The sequence below is a fragment of the Gambusia affinis genome, linkage group LG18 (assembly GCF_019740435.1).
Source record: "Gambusia affinis linkage group LG18, SWU_Gaff_1.0, whole genome shotgun sequence".
In the NCBI taxonomy this organism is placed as follows: Eukaryota; Metazoa; Chordata; class Actinopteri; order Cyprinodontiformes; family Poeciliidae; genus Gambusia; species Gambusia affinis.
In genome coordinates this window covers 25,399,137-25,424,098 of record NC_057885.1, presented here as the reverse complement: position 1 = coordinate 25,424,098, position 24,962 = coordinate 25,399,137, and the positions used below count along the sequence as shown (strand labels likewise).

The 24,962-nt window shown below is 42.3% G+C and overlaps 1 protein-coding gene across 1 annotated transcript; it reads right to left on the bottom strand.

The window, feature by feature from the left end:
- Window positions 1-24,835, bottom strand: LOC122820802. Its single transcript, XM_044098418.1, has 11 exons — window positions 24,758-24,835; window positions 24,520-24,609; window positions 17,538-17,888; window positions 15,703-15,804; window positions 9,082-9,426; window positions 4,211-4,537; window positions 3,697-4,044; window positions 3,234-3,557; window positions 1,704-2,021; window positions 1,214-1,537; window positions 1-1,143 (listed from the first exon to the last, which is right to left on the bottom strand). The coding sequence occupies exons 2-11, from the start codon at window positions 24,587-24,589 to the stop codon at window positions 1,058-1,060; spliced, it is 2,595 nt and encodes an 864-aa protein (XP_043954353.1). The 5' UTR covers window positions 24,590-24,609; window positions 24,758-24,835; the 3' UTR covers window positions 1-1,057.
- Window positions 24,836-24,962: the final 127 nt, after the last annotated feature.

The window sequence follows — 24,962 nt, the reverse complement described above, 5'->3', positions numbered from 1 at the left end:
TTTGTTATTAAAGGAAGCTGTAATACCAGAATGCAGCTGGACAGAAGGTCCAGACCTGAAGCTGAACAAACTGCAGGATTCAACACAGAGCTGCAATGACAGGCAGCAGCAAGAAATAAAACTGTTACAAACATTTCATACAAAATAACAGCCGTCAAAATCACCTGAACAAGTTTTAACACAGAAACTCAATCAGGATGGGATTTGTTATGTTTCTATTGTTTTATACAAAATCACATCATTATATTTCATCACCACCCATCAGGTCACTGCAACGGACAAATTAACTTTCTTCCTCCAGCAGGGGGAGACAAATCCTCTGTTTGCTACTGAAAACAAACAAACATTTAAATCCGAACATGTAGAGAATAAAACGTGACTTTGTTAAAAATTATAGACTTTGGCCTTTTTAAAACAACTGGGCTTGTCTGTTGACCTTTGACCTGAGGTCTCAGCAGAGACCAGTTCAACCAGTAGAAACTGGGATCCATCAGCCAGATTTGAATGGTTTTGTGTCTGAAACAGAAAACAGACATGATGATGAGCCCACTGATGACCTCTGACCTCCATCCAGGAACAGACGAATGAAACTTTATTTAAAACAGGAAGCAGACAATCAGCTGCTTCCTGTTTTACATGAATCTGATTTCAACCAAACGCTAATATAAATATCAACATGTTATTAACATGTTATTAACATGTTATTAACATGTTATAACATGTTACCAACATTAAATCAGAATGAATGAATCAGAATGTTTTTAATTCATGTTACTAATATGTTATTAACACATTAATAACATGTTATTAACATATTAATAACATGTTATTAACATATTAATAACATGTTATTAACATATTAATAACAGCCTCAGATCAGCAGAAACATCCTGGAATTGATCAAACTGATCAGGATCAATAATTCTTCTGTCAGAGGTTCTGTTGGGCCCGGTTCTGGAAGCTGAGGATGATTCATCATTTCAGAGGTAAAAACTGAGTCTGCAGACCGGAACCAGATCCAGATCCTCTCTGATCAATAATCAGATCAATAAACTGATCACACAGCCATCAGAGGAATCGATTCATCAGGGATTCTGATTCTGGCGGTTCTGTTGTCCTCTGGTTGGTTCTGGACCGTCCCTGCTGAGGAGACAGAGGACAGTCAGGAGGACAGACAGAAACTCAGCGGACAGACAGAGTGACCCAGACTGACCTTTGACCTTCAGATGGAACCATTTGACTCTCAGTACTTTTCCGTCTCTCCAGACTTTACATCCATAATGTCCTCTGTCTCTCTCTTTGGGCCGGGTCAGAGTCAGACTGAGGTCTCCATTCTTCAGCAGGTTTTCATCCATCTTGGTTCTGTCATTGTAGATCTGGTTCTGTTCTCCAGGCTGACCAGAACTTCTATGACACACAAGGATCGTCCTGCAACTGCAGATCCACCAAACCACTGTAGCTTCTCCCAGCAGGTCAGAGGTCACTGTGAACGGCAGCAGGACAGACTCCGCCCCTGATTCCACCTCCACCTGTTGGTCTGAGAGAAGCAGAAAGAGGAAGATGAGCAGCAGCAGCAGATCTTCATCACTTCCTGAAGAGAGCAGCAGGAACAGGAAGGTGGATCTTCCTCCATCTGGTTCTACTGGTACCGACTGGTTCTGATCCAATGGGTCCAACACAATCATCTGATCTAAGCCACTGACCTTTGACCTTCAGCTGAACTTGTTTCATCATCAGGATGGTTCCGTCTCTGTAGACGCTGCAGGTGAAGAGTCCAGTGTCTCCAGGATATTTCAGAGTCAGACTGAGGTCTCCAGTCCTCAGTGGATCTTCCTCCATCTTGGTTCTGGTTCTGTAGATCTGGTTCTGTTGTCCAGGCTGATCAGAACCGTTCGGATACACATGGACCAGATCATCGTATTCGTCCTTCCACTCCACCTTAACGTCTCCATCCAGACTCTCTGTGATTCTCCAGGGCAGCAGGACAGACTCCACCCCTGATTTCACCTCCACCTGTTGGACTGAGAGACAGAAGATTATTTTATATTTCAACAGTTTAGGATGAAAAGAAAACCTTAAGCAGACAGATTGTAACCATGGTAACAGGGAAGATGGTTCTTTGTACTTTCACTAAATAAACTTGTCAGTTTCTTTAAATCCTAATTAAAATATTATATTGTAAAATATGTTACATGGTTTGTTAAAAACCATCAAATCAGAATGAACAGTTTTTAATTCAGAAAAACAGATCTATACATTCTAGTTCTTTGTTGAGTTTCAATAATTTAACCATCAGTTTATCAGAACTCTGAGGATGGATCGTTGATCTGGTAAATACTGATCAGTTTTCTGTCCTTCCTGTTTCAGTTGGTTTGTCTTTAACTCTCATTAAACCATTAAATATTCAGTTCCTCTGTTCCCAGAGTTCCTTGCTGCAGATTCATTGGTTCACAGATTTCAGATCAGAAATCAGAATATTGATGATTTGCTGGGTTTCCCAAACATCTGAGTTGGATGGTCAGTAAATGTCCTAAATATTTTAATCTAGAATATCAAACAGACATTTGATTTTTAAACCATGATTCATGGTGATGATCTGGTTTTTCTATTCCTTCGTATGAGCCGACTAAACAAAACATTTTCTGATTTTTAATGAAGGTTAAAACTACAGTCTGTACACAATTTAACTGGTCCAGGAGAATCAAACCATATTCATGCAGATCAATCATATTGTCAATCATTTAGAGTCACTGATCAATAGATCATGATATTGATTATAGGTTATTTGGCCCAGCTCTAGTTCAGAGTCAATCTACAGAGATCACAGCAACAGGAAGATGAACGAGTGATTCTGGAAATCCTAGCTCTATAAATGAATGAGGGCAGGTGTGTGTGTATGCGTGTGTGTGTGTGCGTGAGTGTGTGTGTGTATGCGTGTGTGTGTGTGTGTGTGTTTCTGCTCTATAGTCTGACCAGCTGCTGGGACGTTCATTCATGATCTGATCAGCCTGTTTTCTCTCGTCTACCAGAGAGTTTCTCCTGACCTTTCTGACCTGCTTTCTTCCTCTCTTCTCTACAATCTCTCCATCATCATCTTTTACCCATGGACCCCGAAGAGGAAACATGGCCCCCCTCCCACTACTATTAACCATCATAAAAATACTGATAATCACTGATCAATATCAGTCAGGGGGACCAACAGAAACTCAGCAGAAACAGAGACCCAGACTGACCTTTGACCTTCAGATAGAAGCGTTTTCCTCTCAGTATTTTTCCGTCTCTCCAGACTTTACATGCATAAAGTCCTTTGTCTTCATCTCTGGGCCATTTCAGAGTCAGACTGAGGTTTTTATTCTCCAGCGGGTTTTCATCCATCTTGGTTCTGGTTCTGTAGATCTGGTTCTGTTCTCCAGGCTGATCAGAACCGTTCTGATACACATGGACCGTCCTGTTGTCTCCGTCCCTCCACTCCACTCTGTCTCCTCCCAGCAGGTCAGAGGTCACTGTGAACGGCAGCAGGACAGACTCCGCCCCTGATTCCACCTCCACCTTTGGGACTGAGAGAAGCAGAAAGAGGAAGATGAGCAGCAGCAGATCTTCATCACTTCCTGAAGAGAGCAGCAGGAACAGGAAGGTGGATCTTTGTTCATCTGGTTCTACTGGTACCAACTGGTTCTGATTCAACTGACAACTGACCTTTGACCTCCAGCTGAACTTGTTTCTCCATCAGGATTTCTCCATCTCTGCTGTAGACGCTGCAGGTGTAGACTCCACCGTCTGCAGGATATTTCAGAGTCAGACTGAGGTCTCCATTCTTCAGCAGGTTTTCATCCATCTTGGTTCTGGTTCTGTAGATCTGGTTTTGTTCTCCAGACTGATCAGAACCGTTCTGATACACATGGACCTTCTTGTTGTCTCCGTCCTTCCACTCCACCTTAACGTCTCCATCCAGATCCTCTCTGATTCTCCAGGGCAGCAGGTCAGAGGTCACTGTGAACGGCAGCAGGACAGACTCCACCCCTGATTCCACCTCCACCTTTGGGACTGAGAGAAGCAGAAAGAGGAAGATGAGCAGCAGCAGCAGATCTTCATCACCTCCTGAAGAGAGCAGCAGGAACAGGAAGGTGGATCTTTGTTCATCTGGTTCTACTGGTACCAACTGGTTCTGATCCAATGGGTCCAACACAATCATCTGATCTAAGCCACTGACCTTTAAGTCGGAGAAAAACTTTTTTCTCCATCAGTTTGTCTGCCTTCCTGTTATAAACTCTGCAGGTGTAAATGTTCCCGTCTTTCTCTCTGGGCCACATGAGAGTCAGACTGAGGTCTCCAGTCCTCAGTGGATCTTCCTCCATCTTGGTTCTGGTTCTGTAGATCTGGTTCTGTTCTCCAGGCTGATCAGATTCTTTCTGATACACATGGACTGTCCTGTTGCCTCCATCCATCCACTCCACCTTAACGTCTCCATCCAGATTCTCTCTGGTTCTCCAGGGCAGCAGGACAGACTCCACCCCTGATTCCACCTCCACCTTTGGGACTGAGAGACAACAGAGGACAAGATGAGTTGGACAGAAGATTATTTTATATTTAATGAAAAAACTTATTAAGTATGAAAATGTTCTTTTTAGGACCGGCCCAGAGGCCTGGTTCTACTGGTTCTACTGATACCAGTAGAACCAGTAGAACCAGATTGTAACTACATGGCTGCAGTTCAGTCAGTCTCACCACATTTATATTTTGTTTAATTTACAGAATAACTGGTTTTTGTTTAGAAGGAAACACATCATAACTGTATTACTAGATTTAAACTTTATTCTGAGTTCCCTCAGTGACCTTCAGGGGAAAAGAGAAAGGTGGAGAAAGATGGAGAAAGATGGAGAGAGGTGGAGAGAGGTGGAGGTTGCTACTCCGCTCATTGTCCAGAGGCCGATGGGATTTTCTCATGTCAGCTTCAGCCAGTATTGAAGTTTCCCTTCGTCTCATTCAGAGTTCTGATATCTGAGTTATTTCTGTTTTTTTATGGCCCAACTTTATCATTTTTCATTATTTACCCAAGTTTCTGTTTTGGGTTAAATAAAAAACAGTTAATTTTAAATTTAAACTTGTGTGATTCTCGTTTTACTGCTCAGTTCATCACACCATAGTAACACAACAATTAAACAATAAAGATGATTCTTTGTGTTTTTACTAAATAAACTTGTCAAGTTTCTTTAAATCAATCAGTTGAAACATTTTTAATTTAATGTAGAAATAGATCTACATATTTTAGGTCTTTGCTCTCAGTTTATCAGAACAGAAAGGATGACTCATCAATCTGGTGTAAATATGGATCATTGATCCAGAAGGCTGTTTCACTGAAGTGGGATTATAAAATCCAGGATCACAGATTAAACCAGGCTCAGCGCCTTCAGTTCATCCTGGATTTATCCGTTTAGACCAAACCAGGTTCCTATTCGCTGCAGCGCCGAGTCAGACTGAAGTAATTCAGGTGAACATGAGTCAGCAGATTTATTCAGACCAATGAGATCGATCACAGATTCACTGATGCTATGCTGGATAAACTGCATTTGCCAAACGTCACACCAAACAAACAAACATCTGTTGTTGGAGGATTATGAGGAACTGAAGCAGATTATCCTCATTATGTTGGGATTATGAGGAATTGAAGCAGATTATCCTCATTATGTTGGGATTATGAGGAATTGAAGCAGATTATCCTCATTATGTTGGGATTATGAGGAATTGAAGCAGATTATCCTCATTATGTTGGGATTATGAGAAACTGAAGCAGATTATCCTCATTATGTTGGGATTATGAGGAATTGAAGCAGATTATCCTCAATATGTTGGGATTATGAGGAATTGAAGCAGATTATCCTCATTATGTTGGGATTATGAGGAATTGAAGCAGATTATCCTCATTATGTTGGGATTATGAGGAATTGAAGCAGATTATCCTCATTATGTTGGGATTATGAGGAACTGAAGCAGATTATCCTCATTATGTTGGGATTATGAGAAACTGAAGCAGATTATCCTCATTATGTTGGGATTATGAGGAATTGAAGCAGATTATCCTCATTATGTTGGGATTATGAGGAATTGAAGCAGATTATCCTCATTATGTTGGGATTATGAGGAATTGAAGCAGATTATCCTCATTATGTTGGGATTATGAGGAATTGAAGCAGATTATCCTCATTATGTTGGGATTATGAGAAACTGAAGCAGATTATCCTCATTATGTTGGGATTATGAGGAATTGAAGCAGATTATCCTCATTATGTTGGGATTATGAGAAACTGAAGCAGATTATCCTCATTATGTTGGGATTATGAGGAATTGAAGCAGATTATCCTCATTATGTTGGGATTATGAGGAATTGAAGCAGATTATCCTCATTATGTTGGGATTATGAGGAATTGAAGCAGATTATCCTCATTATGTTGGGATTATGAGGAATTGAAGCAGATTATCCTCATTATGTTGGGATTATGAGGAATTGAAGCAGATTATCCTCATTATGTTGGGATTATGAGGAATTGAAGAAGATTATTCTCATTATGTTGGGATTATGAGGAATTGAAGCAGATTATCCTCATTATGTTGGGATTATGAGAAACTGAAGCAGATTATCCTCATTATGTTGGGATTATGAGGAATTGAAGCAGATTATCCTCATTATGTTGGGATTATGAGGAATTGAAGCAGATTATCCTCATTATGTTGGGATTATGAGGAATTGAAGCAGATTATCCTCATTATGTTGGGATTATGAGGAATTGAAGCAGATTATCCTCATTATGTTGGGATTATGAGGAATTGAAGCAGATTATCCTCATTATGTTGGGATTATGAGGAATTGAAGAAGATTATCCTCATTATGTTGGGCCATGGTAGGGATGGAGGCGATCGGCAGGTTGCTGGTTCAATCCCCGCTCCACTTGCTGGACCAAACACTTCAGAAGGCCCGCTGGCGCCGGCCAAGGCATTCTGTCAGACTGACCCAGTAGAGTGTGTGAATGACTGCAGTGGGAAGAACTTTGGACTTGATGAGGCCGTTTACCCATAAGAACTGCTGCTATGGTTCCTTAAACATATAAATGATCAGTCAATATTATAACATGATAATCTGTTTATCTCTTTTTCCTTTTACAGCCTGGAGCGGGCTAGCTTCACAGAATAAATCGCCATGGTAACTAACGTGTTACCTCTTTTGTGAAACCAAACTGAGACTAAATGAAGCAAAGATATCCAGATAATCCCAGCTTCATCCACTGTCCTGATTGATCAGTAAATATCTGACAAGAGTTCAGGCTGGTTTGGGTTCATAATAATATATTATTAATCTGCACAAGAACACTGTACAGAGCAAGTTAACAACACAACGATAATAAACCATTAAAACATCACAGGAACATGCAGATTTGGAAAGATGAGCTTGGAGGCGGATTTTAATCTGAGGAATCTGAAATGAGGCCATCTGCTCCTGGTTTAGTAATCAGGCTCTCCAGTTCTTTCTCAGCCACTCCTTGCTGGATCCTCCCTTTAACTCCTGTTAGTTTCTTATTTTACCAGCTGCCTGTTTCTTCCTGCCTCCTGTTTTTGTTCTGCTCTGGCTCCCTGGGTTCATGTTTTCATTAAACTACACACTCGACTGTTTGCCTCGCTGCGTTTGGCTACACCATCACCACCCTCATCATGACAGCCCACCATGGCTGAAATGGTGACAGGAGCCGTAGTCATGGTTACTGCAACCTGTGGTGGCATCCTTACTGGTATTTACGCTAAACTAGATGTGTTTATTGGACAGGCCGGTCCAATCGGCACCAGATTTGTAAAGGACAGATGCTCAGAGGCTCTGATTTATTCATCTGGAGGTTTTTGTGCTTTTCTAAATTTGCTCCTTTGCAAAGTTTTAGTGTGAAAGCTGCTCACCCTTTAGACATGAGGCCCAAATCTGGTCTGCATCCAGAACCAGAACCAAACAGGGAGAAGCAGCATTCAGCTTCTAGGCACCACAGATCTGGAATAAACTTCCAGAAAACTGCAAACAGCTGAAACACTGCGATCCTTTAAACCTGGACAGAAAACCAGCTGGTCAGACTGGATTTGATTGGAAATGGAACATTGATCGATATATTGGAAGTTAATCTGACTAAATGTTTATTGTTTCTTAACTGGTGATGTTTTTATGATGTTAAGCTCTTTGATCTGCCTTGTTGCTGAAACGTGTTCAACTATTAAACCTGACTGGATGTGACCGGTTTGTTCTCCTGGTCTAAGCTGAAGGTTCTGGACCTCTGAGGCCCGGTTCTGTTGAGTTCTGGAAGGATCCGGGGTTCTGATGGAGTTCAAGGGTTGAATGGTTCAGAACCAGAGGTCCACCAATGTGCTAACAGCGGAGCTAACGTTTAGCTTAGTGCTTTAGCACTTTAGCATTCAGCGCTTTAGCATTTAGCATTCAGCGCTTTAGCATTTAGCATTCAGCGCTTTAGCATTTAGCATTCAGCGCTTTAGCATTTAGCGCTCTTATCTTCCTCTAAGTTTGTTTCTCCAGATCTTTCCTGAATTGATCGTTTATCGGCTGCTTTGTAAACGTTCAGTTGGATAAAGTTTTGATGAATGAAGTGTGGAGGTTTTGGTCTTTGGTTTGATTGTGTGTTCTATGAATGTATTTTGTGTTTCATGTTTTTATGATGTAAAGTGTTGAAATCTGCTACATAGATAAATCTGACTTCCTCTGAGCTGGTACCACACATCTACTCTTTTAAAACTTTATGAAATCTGAATGAACAAAGTTCTTCACCTAGTTAGACCTTTATATTCATGCTCTTATTTTGAAGTGCAGCAGTTCCGTTTCCTCTCCTGTTTTCCACCTGTGATGCAGGAAATGATGTTTATTCTGTACCCAGAATGCATTGCTGTAGAGTTGGACTCTGGTCCCGTCTGTCCTGGACCTCTTCCTCCTCCTCATCTTCACTCATTACATCACACTGACCTTTGACCTTATAATCAGCCAACCATCACTATTGATCAGAACCAATCAGCTGATTGGAAAAATACTTTTAAACCACTGACCTTTGACCTTTAGCTGAACTTGTTTCGTCACCTGGATGTTTCTTATCCAGCTGGAGACGCTGCAGGTGTAGATCCCTGAGTCTCCACCAGTGGGCCATGTTAGAGTCAGACTGAAGTCTACAGTCTTCAGGTTTTTATCCATCTTGGTTCTGGTTCTGTAGATCTGGTTCTGTTCTCCAGGCTGATCAGAACCTTTCTGATACACATGGACCATCCTGTTGTCTCTGTCCTTCCACTCCACCTTAACGTCTCCAGGCAGCTGGTCCGACATCTTGAATGGCAGCAGGACAAACTTCTCCCCTGATTCCACCTCCTTCTTCTCCTCCTCCAGCTGCTCCTTCTCTTCTAGAAAAACAAGGAAGGAAAACTTGAGTTGGACAGACAGCAGCAGCTCTGATGGTCTCCTGACCGTCTCCTCTCTGTCTCTGGACTCTGAGGACAGAGACGTGTGTCCATGTCCCAAGTGGAACCAGCTGCTGACCCACAATGCACCAGGAGCTGCTGACCCACAATGCACCAGGAGTTTCTGGTTGAGGTTCTAAGATGGTGGACTGAAAGGTGTTTCTGGCTTACAGTTTTTGTTTAGTCCAGATTTAATCCATTATCTGAGCTTCAGCCTCGTTTAAACATGATTTAGTTTTTTTGTTCTTAGTTTAGCATCTTTTTGAAACTATTTCATCCTTCGTTTCCATCTTTTTGCCGTCTGGGAGTTTATCTACGGAGGTTAACATGTCAGACTACAATCTGTCGGCTCTTCAAGAGGCTTGCGACGAAGACATTATGGAAGAAATTGAATCGGTCGGGGCAACGATTGATCCTTCTGCTAAAGAACTAAAGGTGAATTGGGATCACACACCTATAAAAAACAAAAGCAAGAAAAAAATGAAGCTAGAGGAGCCTGAGTGTAAGGAGGACACAGCGAACGCCATTCTTCGTGCGATAGGAGAACTTAACACAAAGATGGACAATCAGACTGAAATTTTGAAAAGCATTGACAAACGCATAGAAGGCAATACTATCGCCATTGAGGTTAATAAGAAAACCATATCAGAGCTCCAAGCTACAGTTAACCTTCTCAAAAAAGAAAACGCAGCGCTGAGGGTTTCCTGTGAGACCAGACTCGTTACAAGAGACGCTGGAACCTGAGGGTGACCGGACCGCCCGAGAAAGACGACGAGGACGTACGGGAATCCATCATGGGGATTCTCACTAGGATCATTCCTGTCTCCGTGGATCGGCTGCGTGATACAGTCGACACCGTTCACAGATTGGGGAAAAAAGCTGGAGCTGCTTCGCCCAACAACCGACCAGAACCTCATCATTCAGTTCGGGATGCGAACCATGAGATGAGGTCTGGAGGAAGTCCAAAGATGCTAAAGTTTGTAAAGAAATGCACATCAGTTTCAAGGAGGACTTTTCTAAGGAGGACAGGATCGCCCGGGATAAACTGTGGAGGAGAAGCAAACCTGAAGGAAGGTTTCACCCTGATCGATAATCGAAGAGTGGACCCGGACTAATTACACCGCCATGTTCCTTTACTTTCACTGGTATGGTATATTATTGTTGTATTTGTTTAAAGGGCTGTTGCACTATTCCATTTAGCTATTATTGGCTGTTATCTCGTTCCTGCTCATCGTTCCTGAGGTTAGTTTCTGCACAACTACTGTGTTTATTTCATGTTATCTTTACTGTCACTTAATACTAGACATTTAAAAAATAAAGTCAGACATAAGGCTCTTTATCTTTATTGCAAAGAGCAAAAGGCAAACTGTTTTTTTCTGCAAGAAACTCATTCATCAAGTGAGGAGAATAAATTCTGGAAACTTCAATATTTGATCAAATTTATTTTAGTGATGGTCCGTCACATTCAGCTGGGTTGTGATTATGTTTTATAAATTCCCAGGTTGTTTGTTGGAGCATATCAGTGACACAAATGGCCACTGGGTAACTGGAATAGTGGAGATTGATGGAAATAAGATCATTTCGGTGTGTGTATATGTATATAACAATAAAGCAATGAATAGTATATTTTTTACTGACCTCAGAGTGAAGATAAAACAATGGAAAATAAAATATTCCACTGATCAGATTATTTTAGGAGGAGATTTTAATGTAACTCCAGATGGATCCATTGGTCCTCTAGGGGGCAGCACCATATTTATGATGGTATTTTTGGAAATTTAATCTCTAATACAAATTTGACAGACTGCTGGAGAATTAGAAATGCTAATATCAGACAATACTCCTGGTTCAACCCTTGTGGAAATGGCCAGAGCTCTGGGCTGGATTACTGGTTAATCCCTCATAATCTGGTAAATAATATTTACAATATTATATAAATATGACTTTTTTTTTCCCCTCCAGGGGGTCTTTTGTGGGCTCTAGTGCCCCTTATTTGAAAGTAGGCTGACAGGAAGGGGGATGTAGAGAGGGGAAGACATGCGGCAAACGGTCCGGGAATCAAACCCGTGACCGCCGCGTTGAGGACTGAAGGCCTCCAAATGTGGGTCGTGCTATCCCCTACGCCACCACAGCACGCCCCATAAATATGACATTTTTATAATGACATTTAGCATCTATGCACCAAAAATCTGGAACAAACTTCCAGAAAACTGTAAAAGTTTTATTCAAAACGTAATCAATTGCAAATTTATTGACGGAATCTGACTATGTTGTGTTTTTATTGTTGATTCTATGTTGCATTGTATTTTTGTGTTTGATTTGATGTAAAGCACTTTGAAATGCCTTGATGCTGAAATGTGCTATACTAATAAAATTTGATTGATTGATTGATAATATATTGATTCAAGTTGTGAAATCTCAGCAGCTCCTTTAACAGATCATTGTTCAGTTACCTTGTTTCTCTCTCTGAATAAATCTAAACCACCTTCAAACTCAGGTTGTTAGTTTAATATTAATCTACTGAATAATAAACTTTCTGTTCAGATGTCCTGGACCTTATTGAAGATATTTCACTAACAGATCTGCTGCCCTTAAATAAGTGGGAGTGGTTTAAATTTAATGTTAGGACAACAGAAATAAAGGGGAAAAATCACTTCACAGCTGAGGAGACAGAAACATTCCCAACTTATTGCCAATATAAATTCTCTATGTTCAAAATCAGTTTTATCATCTGAAGAGCTGAATCAGCTTGATGTTTCAAATCTCAACTAGATGGTTTTTTTTTTTTAGATAAATCAAACGAGGCTCTGATTGGCTCCAGGGCTCCAAAAAAATCTTCATTTGTTTTAACCTCTAGAACTTTAACCTCTAGAACCCGATGCTCCATCGGGTTCTAGAGGTTAAAGCCCTTGTGATCCATCAGTGCAGAAAGGGTTAATGTTGAGAATCAGAGACAATCCAACAGGAAGATTTGGAAACTAATTATTAATGAAAATATCTCATTTCTAGGAAGTGGCTAAGCTCCTCCTATATTTTTATGTATGAAAAAAGTTTGGACAGCCCTGATCTAGAGGAACAAAACTCACTATTTACAACAATCTCATTTTATTAAACATAATAATAAGGGAGGAATTAAAGCTTCATGATTTGGAGGCTCTAAAATCTAAGAGCCTCTTGGAATAAATTTGTTTGTCTCTTTCCAACTCGATGTGCTTTCATATCCATAAATCTATATTTAATAAACTCTGTTTTTCCTTTTTAAATGTGATTCTGAATTAACCAAGATTCCTGTTTCACTCTAATTTTCACAAACAGGTTTTTCATTTTGACATTTGATTCTGATATTTACCTGTAATTTCACCCCAAATGAATCCTTATTATGGAATAACATATTAATATTGGTTAATAGAAAATCCCTTTTAAAACTGTCTGGTATGAGAAAAGGTATTTTATGTGTCACTGACTTAATGGACAGTAATGCTGTTTTATTAAATCTGAGAATTTATCAATAAATTTAATCTGAACTGTTCTTCTCATGAATATATAAAAATATGTAAATCTATTCCTCTAGCTCTTATTCATCTAATCCACCTTCATTAAATGTCTGGTTTCATCTCAGATTAAAGCAAATCACTTCAAAATCTCATCATTTTTACCCAGTTTCTGATTTTTTGCCCAACAGATTAAAATTTGATCCATCATGTTGAAACATTGGTGAATATTCAGGAGAATCATTTAATCATCTGTTTTCTGTCCTTTTCTTTAAACTCTGGAGAGACATTAAGAACTGGCTGGTCCTTAAAATTGAAGTCATCATATTATCCTGTTGCCTTGCAGCAAGAAGGTCCTGGGTTCGATTCCCGGCCCGGGGTCTTTCTGCAGAGTCTGCATGTTCTCCCTGTGCATGGTGGGTTCTCTCTGGGAACTGTGGCTTCCTCCCACAGTCCAAAAACACGACTGTCAGGTAAACCGGTCTCTCCATGATCATGGATCCTAATCTGAATTTAATAACATCAAATCCATCATAAAAACATCATAAACTACCATTTAAAAAACATTGATAAAATTAGACGACTCTTGTCCCAACAAGACTCTGAAAAATTACTTCATATCTTTGTTTTTAGTCGACTCGATTACTGCAACGCTATTTTTACTGGATTATCAACAAAAGCAATAAGACAGCTCCAGCTTCTCCAGAATGCTGCTGCAAGAGTCCTGACTAAAACAAAGAGAGATCAGCATTTCAGTCCAGTTCTAAGATCTCTGCACTGGCTGCCCATTACTCAAAGAATAGAATTTAAAATCTCCTTAATGGTTTTCAAAGCACTTCATAATAGAAACCCAGATTTCATTTCTGATCTTCAATAAACCACTCAGACCTTTAAGATCATCACAATCAAACCTTCTGACTATTCAGAGTCAGAACTGAACACGGTGAAGCAGCTTTTAGTTTTTAATCTCCAACACTCTGGAATAAACTTCCTGCTCACTGTAAGACTGGGTTTATTTAAAACAAGGTTAAAAACCTTCTTATTTAATGTTGCCTATTCTTAAATGTTTGTTTTTAACTATATTCAAAACTGTAATATTTATTTTGTTCATTTTTAATCTCCTTGAAGTTTAATTTACTTTCTTTTTATTATCTTCTTGCTGTATGTTGTTATTTAACTTGTTTTTGTACAAGCACTTTGAATTGTCCTGGGCTGAAAGGTGCTATATGAATAAAGTTGCCTTGCCTCTAAATTCTCCCTAGCTGTGTGTGGTTGTGTGTCTCTGTGTTGCCCTGTGACAGACTGATGACCTGTCCAGGTGACCCTGTGACCCCGCCTGTCACCCAGAACGCAGCAGCTCCTCCTGACCCACTGGGGACGAGGTGTTAGAAAATGGATGGATGGATGGAGACTACCATCACTTATACATTATAATTTGTTTATGACGTTGGCAGCCAAATATCTGATGTGATAAAAATGGTTTTCCTGCTTGTTAAATATCATAAACTCTGCTGTAAGCGGAGAGGTTCAACTGTATTGTACCTCACTGAAACATCTGAAATCTCTTTATGGAAAAAAAATTAAATAACTGCCAGTATCTCTACTCTTCTTTTGTTTTAAATCTTGCTCCATTTCTATCATTTGCCTTCCTATGTGTTTGTATTTCACAGTATTAAAATGTTTTGTTTCCTTGTCTATGCTGCTCTGTTCCCAGTGACGTGCGGTCAGGGGAGGCAGGTGAGGCAGTGCCTCACCAGCCATCATGGAAAGAAAGAAAATATATAATCATAAAGTAATTTAAATTGTTATATTCATCCGGTGGTTTGTACTAAAAAATATTTATTTTTTATGTAGCTTCACCAATTTCGATTTTTATTTGTTCAAAATCGCTGAATTTTCTTATTTTCCCATTTAAATGCTTGGAAGCGATGCCGGTGAGGCAGCAGCGAGCTCTGCCTCACCTTGGATTGCGCAACCCCTGGCTCTGCGCTGGCTGCTAAGCGGAGAGAGCATGTTGCTGTACGGCGTCAATAAAATGGTTTAAACAAATTTAATATGTGAACTTATTTCCAATAATTTAGCTTATGTATATAATGTACAGTGCTTTTTGTCACCAACTGTGTTTGTGTAACGTGTTTCGTGTAATGAGCGATTATAAACGGCAGAGAACAGGTTCGAGGTGAGGCAGGCAGTTCTCTTGCCTCATGGCAGGGGGCGCTCAAGATCCCAGACGGTCGTCTTGTTCACTCCTCAACTGCCGAGTAAGTGACAGCGAGCTAGGCTAAACGATTCGGGAAGCAAGTCAAGTGCAGCGATAGATTATAATAGAGATAGTGATTTTTTTCCTCTCGCTTATCCCGACTTTCGACATGGATGACTACATTACAACACTAAAAAAGTTTTCTCAAGTGGACTTTCAATCGAAGCAGGAGATAATATGTGTGTTTTGTGAGCGACAGTTTGTATGTGTAAGGATGCAGAAGTGAAACATAACCTGTAAACTGCTGTCAATCTATGCATCTATTTGCAAATCTGATTCTGATGACGTCAGTGCCTCACCAGCTATGAACCTCACCGCACGTCACTGTCTGTTCCATGTATATCCATAAACAACCACAATGAGTTCTGGTTGTTTATCAATAGTAATAAATAAAAACTTCAGTCCTGCTCTGGAGGAGAGCAGATTCTGACCAAACGCATTATGGGTAATGGAGTTCTACACACTCACCTGGTCTCAGACGGTGCCGGAAATAAAAATAAACACCTGCAGCAGCAACCAGAGCCAGAACCAGTAGAACCAGTAGAACTGTGGCCCAGGCTGGAAACGGTTCTGTGGAGACAAATGAAGATGGATGAGTTTTGATAACAGAATATTTTCATCATCAGATGATTTTCCATTAAATCTGAGTTTCATTAACAGACAGGAAACCTGGTTGACTCAGTTTGACCTCAAGAGATCTGATTGGTGGAGCTGGTTGCCCTGGTAACCAGAACATGATCTGGATCAGCTCATCCTGATTCTGATTGGTTGATATTGATAGAAAGTCAGGATGAGGAGCTGATAGAACCAGAACCGGTTCTGGATCAATTCGTCTCCTTTACTGCATCGCTCTTTATGCTGATGACAGATTTCTCTCTTGTCTCCTGATTGGTCTAGATGCTGCTGCCATCTTTTGATTGGTCTAAATTACTGCTGCTGTCTCCTGATTGGTCTAGAACAGGGGTCTCAAACTCCAGTCCTCGAGGGCCGCAGTCCTGCAACTTTTAGATGTGCCTCTGCTGCACCACCTGAATAGAATAATTAAGGTTCTGGAGAACTGATCTATACAAGGTGGAGGTAATTAAACCATTTCATTCCAGTGTTTTGTACCTGTGGCTCATCTAAAAACTGCAGGACTGCGACCCTCGAGGACTGGAGTTTGCTGCTGCTGTCCCCTGATTGGTCTAAATACTGCCGCTGTCCCTTGATTGGTCTAAATGCTGCTGCTGTCCCCTGATTGGTCTAAATGCTGCTGCTGTCCCCTGATTGGTCTAAATGCTGTTGCTGTCCCCTGATTGGTCTAGATGTTGCTGCTGTCTCCCGATTGGTCTAAATGCTGCTGCTGTCCCCTGATTGGTCTAAATGCTGCTGCTGTCCCCTGATTGGTCTAAATGCTGCTGCTTTCCCCTGATTGGTCTAAATGCTGTTGCTGTCCCCTGATTGGTCTAGATGTTGCTGCTGTCTCCCGATTGGTCTAAATGCTGGTGCTGTCCCCTGATTGGTCTAAATGCTGCTGCTTTCCCCTGATTGGTCTAGATGCTGCTGCTGTCCACTGATTGGTCTAAATGCTGCTGCTGTCTCCTGAGGCTCCAAACTCTGGTAGTTTGTTTCCTTTCACTACCAGAGCAGCTTCTCTCCATCCTGCAGGTCAATCCGTCTGAAACTCGTCTTTAGTCTCCACAGTTTGACCCGATGTGAGTCCACCTGGCCTAGTTAAAGTCTCTGCTCTAGTTTTAGTATCTGGTTCATCTTTTATTGATCGGACCGCTGAGCAGAACTTTGGTCCAACTTGCTGCTGTTTTAATTGGTTCTGAACCAACTGGACCTGGACTTCAGCCTCCCCATCATGAACTCCCTGCTGGTACCAGATTGGACCCGTCAGCCTTCAGAACCGCTTCAATCCTTCCATCCAACCAGGATTAATTTAGAACCAAAGAGTTTCTGATGATTTCAAAAAGTGGCTTTTATTTCAATCATCCTTTCTGTGGGTATCAGGGTCAGGCCACGAGAATTTTATTTATTTAGAAAACAGTCATAATATCACCAGGAAAAAACTTCCTAAAATTAGGATAAAACAGATTTTATATTCTTTTATTGTCATGCCACCTTGCTTGTTTGTGGTATGAGGAGGTGGAAAAAAATCTGGTATTCCAAAAAATTCAAAACCAAAAATTTGATCAAATCAATTAAATTGATTTATTGTCCAGTCCTAGATCATAATTAATTAGATATTGTTGAAGATGTTTCTCTCTGAGATCCAGAACCAGGAAGCTGGTGGTTCTGATCCAGAGACAAACACTCACCTGGAGGACGAGGAGCTACAACCAGGCTGATGGAGCTGATCAGTTTAGTCCCACGATCCGTTTTAGTGACTCGACATTCATACGTTCCGCTGTCAGCGGTCGTCGTGTTCTTCAGAACCACAGACGCGTCTCTTTTCTGTATCTGACCAACCAGAAGATCCATCCGGTCCTGGTACGATGGAAGCTGGTTTCCTAGATCGATCTTCCCGTCTCTGTACAGGAGGACAAATAATCCTGACTCCAGATCAGTTCTGCTCCACTCTACGACGATAATCGCCCCCTGGCCAGGATCTTTACATGGCAGAAATGCACTCTGTCCAGGTTCTGCTTTGATTGGAGAGTTGTTCTGATCTACAGGAAAGGAACACAGAGCAGAGAGGTCAGAGGTCAAAGTGGACTTTAACTAGACAGTGATCAGTGAAGGTCTGTGTGATGAACAATGAGGTCAGAACCATCAATCTGAAGATTCATCCAACAGAAACATCAAAATACTGAAACCTGAAGTCAGAACTTCACAGATCAGTTCGGGGTCAAAGGTCATGGTTGATTTAAATATCAAAAAATATGTTTTTCTAAAAAACATATTAATAAAAAAAAGTGTCCACAGTAAAAACTCAGCAGGATTAATTTTCCTGCCTTCCTCTCTCAGCACTAACTGGTCGTCTTTTTTCAGCTAAAACATTTTATCAAAACAACCATAAAAAAATCCAACCACCCAATTATCAATATTTCACCTGTTTATTAAAGGTTCTAAGTTAATAAAAGATCTAAAACTAGTATATATAAATTCCCTGCCCACCCACAGTGGGTGATCTTCTCTCTCTCCTCCTCTGAGGTCGGGTCCTCTACCAGAGGCCTGGGAGCTTCAGGGTTCTGCGCAGTATCTTGGTTCTGCCTAGAACTGCACATTTCTGGACTGAGGTGTCTGATGTTGTTCCTGGGATCTGTTGTAGCCACTGTTCCAGTTTGGGGGTGACTGCCCCAAGGGCCCCGATGACCACAGGCACCACTGTGGTCTTCACCTTCCAGGCCCTCTCCAGTTCCTCCCTTAGACCCTTTAGGCCCTTTAGACCCTTTAGGTCCTTTAGGCCCTTTAGGTCCTGGTATTTCTCTAGTTTTTCATGCTCCTTTTTCCTGATGTTGCAGTCTCTTGGTATTGCTACATCCACCACAACAGTTTTCCTCTATTGTTTATCCACTACAACAATGTCCAGTTGGTTCAGATGTTACCATTTTGTCTGTCTGGATCTGGAAGTCCCACAGGATCTCAGCTCCATCATTCTCCACTACCTTCGGGGGTGTTTCCCACTTTGATCTTGGGGGTTCCAGTCCATATTCTGCACAGATGTTTCTGTACACTATGCCTGCCACTTGGTTGTGTCGTTCCATGTATTCTTTCCCTGCCAGTACCTTGCACCCTGCTGTTATGTGTTGGACTGTCTCAGGGGCCTCCTGGCACAACCTACACCTTGGGTCTTGTCTGGTAGATCTGGGCCTCATTGCTCTGGTGTTTATGGCCTGCTCCTGGGCGGCCATGATGAGGGCCTCTGTGCTGTTCTTGAGTCCAGCTTTTTAATATATAAATATATAAACCTCTCATTCTCACATTTTGTTACACAGACCTATCACTGGACTTAATGTACTTGTTGCAAAATATTGTTTTTAACTTGCATTGTTTCTAAATGAGCATCATGTAGCACCAAGGATTAAATATAATTTCTTAATGTAGTATAGTTAATTATTTCATTCTGCTGCTAATTGATTTGTATAACTGGATTGAACAGAGTCTATTAGTCACTATATGATGCTTTGTGTCCAGAAAACCATTATATTCCACTGCAGAACGAGCAGAAATCTGTCACAAAAATATTAGATTATCAGATATATTTATTAAATACAATTTAAAATAAAGCTGAGAAAACTGATGTTTGATATATAATTTCTCCATGATACAAATCTATGAACAGTTTGGTTTCTGTTATTTCTGTCAAGATGCAAGAAAGGACAAATTTCTCTTATACTGGTCAATCATTTTATTTTAAATATGGTGCACAATCCGTAGTTTGATGACTGTTATAAAGATCGTCACGTTTTACAAACAGATCGAATTAGTTCAGTTTTTGTTGCTTGTTTAACTTTTAATAATTGCAGCGGCTGCAGTCCGCAGCAATAAAGGTGATAAACAGGTGGAGAACAAAACTAGTCAAAACCATTTATATTCTGCTTTTTCTTGTTCTAACTGTCGGCATTACCCAAACACACGGGCCTGTTGCCATGGCAACTGACAGACAACAGCTCAACGAGCAGATACAGCAGAGATACGTTCGATCCTATCAGGGGAATCAACACTAAACTAACGTTTCTCACATAAAACAGCATCAAAAACACCAAAACAGAACATCCAGTCTGTTACATTATGCTGTCAGGTTGATGTTTTTATTGTGATTATTAATATATTTTCTCCTGAACACAGCGATGGTTGGTTACCTGATTTAACCTCCTGCTCTACTGATGACTTGCTGTGCAGGTTGTCCTGTTTTAGTGCTGAAGGAACCAAAACACACCGAACTGGGCAGCATGTCAGAGTCAATAGCAGCTAGCAACAGTTAGCCTAGCATAAATAAAAACTTTTTCCTCACCTGTTAAATGTGAAACCTTTGAACTTTGTTATCTCTGGCTGTCACAGTGTTGGATTAACCGCTAAATATTGCAGCTTTTTCTCTGATTCTTTTTGTTATTGTGGGATTTTCCTGACCACCGATATTTCTGACCCAATGGACAGGAATATTGGGTCACTGATGTCTAATCCAGTAACATCCATCCATTTATATCAATGCTGCTGCCTCGCGCTCTGTCCTGCACTTCCTGCTACTCACCACTAGGCGTCAGGTACGAAGCTGAAGTTGGTTCCCAATTCCAGCTTCTGATTCGGAAACGGCTAAGGGGCGATTCCACTTAAATTTTTACTACCTTACGCATCTTTAATCGACTCTAGTTTAAAAACTACAACACATAGAGCAGGGGTGGGCAACTCCAGGCCTGGAGGTCCGGTCTCCCGCAACTTTTAGATGTTTCTCTACTTCAAGACACCTGAGTAAAATAATGAGGTCATTAGCAGGACTCTGGAGAACCTGATTTAATTAGGAGGCCATTCAGCTGTTGGATTCAAGTGTGTTGGACCAGGGAGACATTAAGAGTTGCAGGAAACCGGCCCTCCAGGACCAGGACTGTCCACCCCTGACCTAGACTCTTCAAACCTGGATTAAATTATTTTCAACTAATAGCAGAATATTTATAACCATGTGTGTGATTTGTGAAACCTTTTTCTGATTTGTGAAACTTCAAAACAGGGCGATTTCACCACTGTTTTTATCTTGGTTACACAAGAATTGCTCTAGTTTCAAATCTAGATCACCTAGACTCCATCCATCCATTTTCTTCCACTTTATCCGGGGTGGGTCGCGGGGGTAGCAGCTTCAGAAGGGAGGCCCAGACTTCTCTCTCCAGCCACTTGTTCCAGCTCCTCCAGGAATCCCAAGGCGTCTTCGAAGTATTCTGCCCACCGGCCCACAACATCCCGAGTTGAGGTCAGCAGCACACCATCCCCACTGTAGACAGTGGGGATGGTGTGCTGCTTCCCCCTCCTGAGACGCCGGATGGTGGACCAGAATCGCCTCGAAGCCGTACAGAAGTCTTTCTCCATGGCCTCTCCAAACTCCTCCCACGCCCGAGTTTTTGCCTCAGCAACCACCCGAGCCGCATGCTGCTTCGCCCGCCGGTACCCATCAACTGCTTCTGGAGTCCCACAGGCCAAAAAGGCCCGATAGGACTCCTTCTTCAGCCTGACGGCTTCCCTCACCGAAGGTGTCCACCAACGGGTTCGAGGGTTGCCGCCGCGACAGGCACCGACAACCTTGCGGCCACAGCTCAGATGAGCCGCCTCGACAATGGAGACAGGAACAAGGTCCACTCAGACTCCATGTCCCCCACCTCCCCCGGGACGTGTTCGAAGTTCTGCCGGAGATGGGAGTTAAAGCTCCGTCTCACAGGGGATTCCGCCAGACGTTCCCAGCAGACCCTCACAACACGTTTGGGCTGCCAGGTCTGACCGGCATCCTCCCCCACCAGCGGAGCCAACTCACCACCAGGTAGTGGTCAGTGGACAGAACCTCTCTTCACCCGAGTGTCCAAGACATACGGCCGCAGGTCCGATGAAACGCTGACAAAGTCGATCATCGAACTGCGGCCTAGGGTGTCCTGGTGCCAAGTGCACATATGGACACCCTTATGCTTGAACATGGTGTTCGTTATGGACAATCCATGACGAGCACAGAAGTCCAACAACAGAACACCACTCGAGTTCGGATCGGGGGAGCCGTTCCTCCCAACCACGCCCCTCCAGGCCTCACTGTCATTGCCCACGTGAGCGTTGAAGTCCCCCAGCAGAACAAGGGAGTCCCCAGGTGGAGCACTCTCCAGTACCCCCTCTAGGGACTCCAAAAAGGGTGGGTAACCTGAACTGTCGTTCGGCCCGTAAGCACAAACGACAGTCAGGACCCGTCCCCCCACCCGTAGGCGGAGGGAGGCTACCCTCTCGTTCACCGGGGTAAACCCCAACGTACAGGCGCCGAGATGGGGAGCAACAAGTATGCCCACTCCTGCCCGATGCCTCTCACCTTGGGCAACTCCAGAGTGGAAGTATGTCCAGCCCCTCTCAAGGAGACTGGTTCCAGAACCAGAGCCATGCGTCCAGGTGAGACCGACTATTTCTAGCCAGAACCTCTCAGCCTCACACACACTAGCTCCGCCTCCTTCCCCACCAGAGAGGTGACATTCCACGTCCCAAGAGCTTCTGCAACCGAGGATCGGACCGCCAGGGTCCCCTCCCTCGGCTGCCACCCATCACACATTGCACCCGACCCGGTTGGCCCCTCTCACTGGTGGTGGGCCCATGGGCTGGAGAGGGGGCTTCAGAGCCCCCCCTCCAGCATCGTTCTGGCCAAGCCTGGCTCCAGAGTGGGGCCCCGGTGACCCGCGTCCGGGTGAGGGAACACCGAGTCCAAAGGTTTTGTTCATCATAGGGGTCTTCGGGCTGCACTTTGTCTGGTCCCTCACCTGGACCTGTCTGCCTTAGTGACCTTACCAGGGGCATGAAGCCCCAGACAGCAGAGCTCCCAGGATCATTGGGGCCTCAAACCCTCCACCACCATAAGGTGGCAGCCCAAGGAGGGAACACTTCAAACCTAAACTAAATTATTCTCAACTAGTAGCAGAATATTTAAAACCATGTTTGGGATTTGTGAAACTTTCTTCTGATTTGTGAAACTTCACTTAAACCGCAGCAGAAGATCTTTCCTTCCACCAATCATAAACATGTACAATAACTCTGAGGAATTAATGAGTCACACCAACATTTACGGTAGTTTCCCATTGAGATTAATAAAGTGGTTTTGAATTAGAATTGAACTTGAAAAACTTGCATGGAATAAGTGTGAATAGTTTTCTAAACTTTAGTGAAGTTTCACAAATCATGTAAAGGTTTCACAAATCCCAAACATAGATTAAAATATTCTGCTATCAGAGCAGAAAAATTAGTCCAGGTTTCAAGAGTCTAGGTGTTGTAGTTTTGGAATTAGAGCAGTTCCAATATGAGTTGGAAGCCAAAAAAAAAGGGTAAAAATTGCATTTTATTGAAGTTCCACAGATCAGAAAAATGTTTCACGAATCCTAAATATTCTGCTACTAGTTGAGAATAATTTCATCTAGGTGTTATTGATTTGGAATTAGAGCAGTTCTTGTGTGACCAAGATAAAAAAAAGTGGTGAAATCAACCTTTATTGAAGTTTTGCGAATCAGAAAAAGGTTTCACAAATCAGACACATGGTTTTAAATATTCTGCTATTAGAGCAGAATAATCCAATCCAGGTTTGAAGTGTCTAGTCCAGGGGTGTCAAACTCCAGTCCTCCAGTCCTCCAGTCGCAGTCCTGCAGTTTTTAGATGAGCCACAGGTACAAAACACTGTAATGAAATGGCTTAATTACCTCCACCTGGTGTAGATCAGTTCTCAGAGCCTTAATTATTCTATTCAGGTGGTGCAGCAGAGGCACATCTAAAAGTTGCAGGACTTCGGCCCTCGAGGACTGGAGTTTGAGACCCCTGTTGTTGTAGTTTTAAAACTAGAGTCGATTAAAAATACGGAAGATACTGAAATATTAGGTGGAATCGGCCTTTAGCCATTTCCCTAATCGGAAACTGGAATTGGAAACTAACTTCAGCTTCATGTCAGGTTATATTGTGCTGCATTCAAAAGAGATTCATGCCCTTAATGTCCGTTTTGCCCTAACTATTTATTGAATTCATCGTCGCCAGCGGGGGTGGCAACAGAGGTGGCAAGGCTCTCCACCCCAGCAGATCCGCCCCTGTGTGTGTTGGATGGGGCAGGGGGCCTCTGTGCGTGATGAGTGCGCAGTTGCATAAACGTGAAAAAAGTCTAACAACTTCGCCGAAACACGTTTGAGCCTTCACGGTGCCCGTAGTTCTCTAGATAGGAGCGCTGAACAAGCACGCGCGTGTTTTCCACCTGGGCGGGGCGACGAAGAGGCGCTGGAAGAACAGGTTTTCATACAGGACTGTATCTGATGGGGAGTCGCGGATCGACGTAACATCTGTTAAACATGCCTTAAAAAGCTCTTTTATGGACTATAAAACACACTGCCAGTCAACATGGCGGAGAAAAATTCAGAACTAGTTTTATAGAGAGCGTCCTCACTCGGTCTGTCTAAACCTGAGGCTTCACTGTCCTGTCAGTTTCTGCTTCACCGCAGCAGATTCTAATAATCCAACTACCGACTCAGAACGAGTTATCATTTGATTCAGGTGTTAAATCAGGTAAAGAACTGAAACAAGCAGGATATCGGTCCTTGAGGACTGACTTTGGACACCACCGCTGTATAATAACTTTGTTTTCCAGCTGAATCTCACCTGCAGCAGAAACAAACTGCCAGAAGACCACAGACAGCAGGAACAGAGACGCAGGCAGAGAAAAATCCATTTCCTGGTTGGTCTCTCCGTCTGAAATTTAGATTCATTCGACATTTCTAAGTGGAAAATAATTTCTCGACATGTCAAAACACTGAAGTTAGTTTTCAACAAGACAGTCTTTTAGAAGTACGATGAGAATATGATAAATGAAATAGGCCCAGAGAAAGCGAAAACTCACGGCGCGTTCTGAGAAGTTTCTTCTTCTTTTCTATTATGGCGAATCGCCAGCAACTTTCAGGTAAATACCTGTGAAATTCTGTTTCCCTGTGGAAATCTGCCCCCCTGCGTCGGGAGCGCGTACTGCAGCCAGAGAGGCAATCTGACCATTTCCACGGCGCCTCTAGTCAATTTCTTGGTAAAACGGCTCATATAACCATGTTAAG

Bases quoted from the DNA above. Each gene is read 5' to 3' on its own strand.
- LOC122820802 (XM_044098418.1), bottom strand. From the start codon at position 24,589: ATGGATTTTTCTCTGCCTGCGTCTCTGTTCCTGCTGTCTGTGGTCTTC. The intron at 17,889-24,519 runs GTGAGATTCAGC...CCTTTCCTGTAG, and splicing joins GCAGTTTGTTTCTGCTGCAG to ATCAGAACAACTCTCCAATC. The intron at 3,558-3,696 runs GTCAGTTGTCAG...TGCTTCTCTCAG, and splicing joins AGTTCAGCTGGAGGTCAAAG to TCCCAAAGGTGGAGGTGGAA.